Source organism: Sinocyclocheilus rhinocerous, unplaced genomic scaffold, assembly GCF_001515625.1.
Source record: "Sinocyclocheilus rhinocerous isolate Xijiao unplaced genomic scaffold, SAMN03320098_v1.1 scaffold2828, whole genome shotgun sequence".
Taxonomy (NCBI): domain Eukaryota; kingdom Metazoa; phylum Chordata; class Actinopteri; order Cypriniformes; family Cyprinidae; genus Sinocyclocheilus; species Sinocyclocheilus rhinocerous.
In genome coordinates, this window is record NW_015656683.1 from 40,378 (window position 1) to 46,096 (window position 5,719).

The 5,719-nt window shown below is 35.8% G+C and overlaps 1 protein-coding gene across 1 annotated transcript in view; it reads right to left on the reverse strand.

The window, feature by feature from the left end:
- Positions 1 to 6: 6 nt before the first annotated feature.
- The window catches only part of LOC107720813 (choline/ethanolaminephosphotransferase 1-like), a 7,857-nt gene continuing 2,144 nt past the window's right edge, over positions 7 to 5,719 (reverse strand). Inside the window, exons 2-8 of the mRNA XM_016528644.1 lie at positions 5,031 to 5,178; positions 3,793 to 3,934; positions 3,478 to 3,562; positions 3,112 to 3,243; positions 1,956 to 2,114; positions 1,518 to 1,643; positions 7 to 455 (exon numbers count right to left, since the gene is read on the reverse strand). Of these exons, the coding sequence (XP_016384130.1) occupies positions 318 to 455; positions 1,518 to 1,643; positions 1,956 to 2,114; positions 3,112 to 3,243; positions 3,478 to 3,562; positions 3,793 to 3,934; positions 5,031 to 5,178 (930 nt within the window). The 3' untranslated portion in view covers positions 7 to 317. The remainder of the gene's footprint in view (positions 456 to 1,517; positions 1,644 to 1,955; positions 2,115 to 3,111; positions 3,244 to 3,477; positions 3,563 to 3,792; positions 3,935 to 5,030; positions 5,179 to 5,719) is intronic.

Here is a 5,719-nt window from a genome sequence, read left to right on the forward strand (position 1 = left end):
AAACATTAAAACTGACAAAAAAAAAAAAAAAAAACATTCATAGTTGTGGCCTCTGTGGCAGATCTACTGACTATGGCAAACAAAACTGGTCATCTAACAACAAAATACTGACAACTGAATGGTGTTCTAACCGTAGGATGTATATTCTTTCAAATATTCCCTATCGTCCTTCAAATATCCTCTCTCTCTCTTCATTATGAGAACAAAGTTCATAACTGCAGCCATTTGGGCTCGGGCTCTGTGAGTTGTCGTTTACATTCACTACTTCAGTAGGTGCGTGACCTACTGGAGGTGTTTGAGGGAGAGGGGACGAGAGGTTAGTGGTGATTTCTGCTGTCTGCCTGGACTCTGGATGGAGACGGAGGCTGGATGCTGAAGACACGGATGTTTAAATGTGTGGCGATCTGGTTACAGACACTCACGCAGTACCGCACCAGATCAAACGCTGACAGCACCTACAAATAAAAAGGAAAAAGCTAAAGCATGGCAAATGTATTTTTGATATGGCAAGATGAAAAATTTAAAAGCAGCGAATTGCTTGTGCTTTTTTAAGAGGTATGCTTTTTGGGGTTAAATAAAGGTGGAGATCATGCACTTCCCACAGTTAGATAGCGAAGATCTACGCTTTTATATTTTCCCCTCTGATTATAATGTTAGTTAAGGTTTCTTGAACCAAAAACAGTCATAATTTAGTTTTACAAGATGATTTTCACCCTCTCTCTGACCCTATATGCTCCTGTAACTTTAAGAATTCTATATTTTGGATATGATTAGCAAGTGTCTTCACATGTGAAATGAGTAATAAGTTGATCAATACTAAACAAGTGAAGTCAATGTGAAACCCCATTCACAATCCATTTTACTTCTGTAATCAGACATATTTCCAGGTGAAACAGGATGTTCAGTGAAAAAAAAAAAAAAAAAAAAATTATATATATATGAAACTAATAACTATAAAGGCCTGTTTCTGCCACTAAATAAATAATAAAAATGGTAATTTTCTCAGAATTGCATGATATAAACTCGCAATTATGAGTTAGAAAGTCATAATTGTGGGATATTAAGTTGCATTTGAGTGTTATAATGTCAGAATTCTGAGATATAAACTTGCAATTCTGACTTTTTTCTCACAAAAGACGTTTTTCATAGAATACATACCTCAGTGTGTTAATAGTGTAAACAGATCTAAGTTGTTTCAGAGGAAGAGCAAGTTATTATATTGCAGATTTCTTTTTTAATTTGAAATAATGTGCATAATTGTGCATAATATGACCAGGAAAGTTTATTAAGAGTGTAAATCGTGGCGATTCTTATATCATGTTGACTTGAATGTGCTTGTAATTGTGACGTCACGACCAAGACTGTTTCTGAATGACCTTTGTTTCAACTTCATTTCAATAACTAGTCTCAGCAGACCGTGTAAGAAGCCATGCGATGTGATGTCTACATACTACAGTGAGCTCTTTCTTTCAAAAGAGCAAGGAAAATCCATGTTTTCAGACAAATCTTACACATACCAGAACGACCCACAGAAGACAGTACTCATTAATGAAACTGTTGAAGTACTGGTTCAGAAACAGCAGCGCTGGTCCGGTGAAGGCCAGGTCATTACGGTGCATTTCACTCTTTGTCATATGAGCAACCTGGAAAACAAAACAGATGTAACTGTAGTGACATTTACATTAACTGATGCTAATGTGGTTCGAGTCTGACAGATATGAACTACAGACAACAATGTCAAGTATTTATGTTAAAATGTGCAGAAAATCATACTAACAGCGGTTTTATGCTCACATACAAGCCATAATTCTTCCTGCCAACTATAAAAACAGTTCAGGTAGAGGTACATTAATAATCTGCCAATAGTATTCATATGTGTTAGGAGCAATTTATCATAGCACTTATTTAGTGAAGCTGAAATAAATACAGTACATTGAAGTCATTCATGATCTTACCACCAGTCTGTTGGTGAGTTTGGCCGAGACAAATCCAAATGCTAAGATGTAGAGACAGGGATGTCTCTCGAATAGCTGCATTGAAGACTTCTTATAGATCATTAGAGCAAGTGTGATTACCACTCCTATATGGAAGGATGGAGACAAAACGCTTGTTCCCTAACAAAAGAAGAAAAACAGATGTGCAAATAATTTAGACGTTAGACCAATTTTGACAAAGTAACAAGATCTTTTGTTTTAAATCAAGTTCACATCATGTGCATTTAACAATGCAAATGTCTGATACATACTGCATGAAAAAAAATTGTTGCTTAAAGGGGTCATATGATGCGATTTCAATTTTTCCTTTCTCTTTGGAGTGTTACAAGCTCTTGGTGCATAAAGAAGATCTGTAAAGTTGCAAAGACTAAAGTCTCAAATCCAAAGAGATATTCTTTATAAAAGTTAAGAGTCAACCACGCCTACCTAAAACGGCTCGTTCTAACACGCCCCCACATGTCTACGTCACGATGTGGGAAGATTTGCATAACACCGCCCAAATGTTCATGCAAAGAATGAAGGCGTATCTTTCGGCCAATCACAACGCACTGGATAGCTGGCCAATCAGAGCACACCTTGCTTTTCAGAACGATGAGCTTTGTAAAAATCAACGCGTTTCAGAAATGCGGGGCATAGAGGAGAAACAATAATGTACAGTATGTGGAAAATAATGTGTTTTTTAACCTTAAACCGCATAAACACATTTCATTACACCAAATACACAAAATAATGTTCTTTTTAGCAACATCCTATGACCCCTTTAATCATTATTTCGAAGCATTTCACAAACAGAAGCCATTTATATTTTTAAGGTATTTTATATTTAAACTACTTTAGCTCAAATTATTATTTAAAAAATAATTTTCAGGTTGGTCCAATTGGTCCTAGACTAGAGTAAACAACTCATTTTAAACTATTTTAGTTCAATTAAAATTTATTTCAATTAAAAAAAGAAGGTTACTTTTAGAATTAAATATAATAAAAATAAAAATAAATAACACAAAACTATGAATTTTACACTCAAGCAATGAACGACAGTGTTTGTCACTATACATTTTGTCTTTTTGCATTTCTGTTTGGTGGTGCAGAAATCCCAAACACTTCAGCTTTTACTTACCGCAACACTAGATCCATTTTTGCCCATTCCGCCTGTGAATATAACCCGGAAGTAGTTTGTGCAGGAGAAAACGGCACCCAGAAGAGTGCAAATGGCCGGTATTATTTTAATCTGGATATTTATCACAGGGATCTGAAAGATTAAAAACAAATCTCTCATATCCTGTTTCTAATCATCACATCATTATATATGAGTCCTATTCATTGTACATGTAAAGATATTCTGCATTTCACTCAACACATGCAACATGCTAGAGAATCAGATTTCCTGACCGACCATGATATACAGATTTAACAAATTTGTCCTTGAGAATATGGTCTAATCATATGACCAAAATATGAAAGAATTAAGATTGATTTGAATTACCACAGATTGCCAAAAAGCCGTTCCTCCAATGGCAGCCAGTAAGTACATGATTATAATGTAGATTTGAACCTCAGTCACATCAATTCTGCACAAGCAAAGAAGTGATTAAAAGATTAAATAAAATGAATTATTAATCTCACTCAACTCTAGCACTTTTCTTTCTTTCTTTCTGTAGTCCTTTATTAGCAGTACAACAGCTGTCTGAAAGCTGCTGGTTTCCCATGAGCAGAACAGAACGTTCAAATATAATATTTGTGAACTGTACGTGAAGTACAGGAGCCATCGATTATGATTAAGAAGACAGTTTTCACTCACATGCCAAAGCGCAGCGTTCCAGAAACATACGTCTGCCAGTGGGCACAATAAAACATGAAGATGCCCACGAAACAACAGAAAAACATCCAGTCAGGGTGAGTACCCAGCTGCACTGCTATACATGTGCCCAGGACCACAAACACTGCATCAGAGAAAGACACAAAACAACAAGACAGTAAGTATGTATGTCTAAAGGCTGGAATACACTACACGACTTTTCAAAACTGAATAGATCTTAAAACACTGGGCATCATGCACTTACCGACTTTGTAACAGTCACAGAGGAAAAACTGGGCATCATACACTAGCAGACTTTAAAGGCCAATTCACACCACACAGACAAACGCCAACAAACACCAATAGACAAGTCTGTCGGAGTTTGTTGGATCAGTGCGTTACTGTTACCCCTGTAACACACTGTTTGATATGTAACATGTTTGTTATCCTCCGACTGGATGGAATCAAAGTCTGAAGCTAAAAAATCAGAGTCTGTGACCAAAATACACTATGCGATTTTCTATTAAATCTGTCAGCTCAAATCTGCAGACTGGCTTTGACTTTCGGCAACTAACGCAACTTAAGACCGTAAATCGAGGGGAAAATGGGCCAAAAATTGTGTAGTGTATTCCAGCCTTAAAGTAAGACACATATATGTTGCTTATACACACATAAGGTATATATTTCTCATCTATTTAGAGATGCACAGAAAACTTGCCCAAAAATGAGACCAAAAAACAATATTTTTTTTAAGCATCCAATAACAGAACCTTTCAGATGGGAAACATGTGCGTACATGTGAAATTGGTTTTAATAAAAATGTAAATTAAGATGGATAATACATTGGTGGAAAAGAGTGTAAAGTATTCTTCCACAATATTTTAAAACAGAATAAGAGATGCTATTCTATTAATGCCAAACTAAGGAAGAAATATATCATAATATAAAAATAAATAAATAAACAATAATATTATAATATAATAGCTTTTTATAATAGACTTTTTTTATTATAATATTTTTGCTTTTAAGCCCAGTGTCTAGAATTTTAGGTTTCAGGCAATATAAATGATAATCTGTCTGCATTGATAGATAATACATTTTGACCTATACATCTTTACTCAAATGTATAGGGCTCAATCTCTTAAATGAATTTCGTAATAAAGTAATAAAACATAATGCCATAGATCTAAGTGTAATATCATAGTAGCCGACTGTATTTGCATTCACAAACGTGAGCAGACCTGTAGAGAGGGAGTCACAGCCATGATCAAAGAGCTCGCCAAGAGGTGTGCTGCTATTGGTCCGTCGAGCCTGCTTTCCATCTATAGCATCCAATGATTGGTAGATGAACAGACCCAAAGCACAAGCTAAGTATGCCCACGTTGGTGCCTGAAAAAGATAAAATAGGCTTCAATTTCTGTCCACTTGGATGCTTTTCACTGACTTTGTGAACCAATAACCAACATGCAAGTTCATACTTACTGCACAAAGAAAAACATATGAATGTGTTCTTTTATCTCTATAAGCCTAACTGTAGATACTAATGGTACGTGGAGAGAGAGTGGGTGTCATATTGCAGACTTGAGCAATGTAGATGTTTTCCATAACATCAGGACTCATAAGACTGTTATAGCTGATAAACAGACTCCGTTACAGCTGACAGAACAAGCTGTGTCTGACAATACACAGTTTCTTATTGCACGGTTTAAATAGACCACAGCAATTATCTCCTCAGGAGAGCTCAGAATATACTAAATTATGGCCTTCACAGATAGGCCTGTCGCAATAATCAATATATCGACTTATCGCGCAATATATGTACATGACCTCAATAATTTTTGGTGACGCAATATATCGCCCATTATATTTACTTAAAAATTAATGTCACCACGTTTTGTACATTCCACTTGCGCCTGTGTCTTTTGCAGCT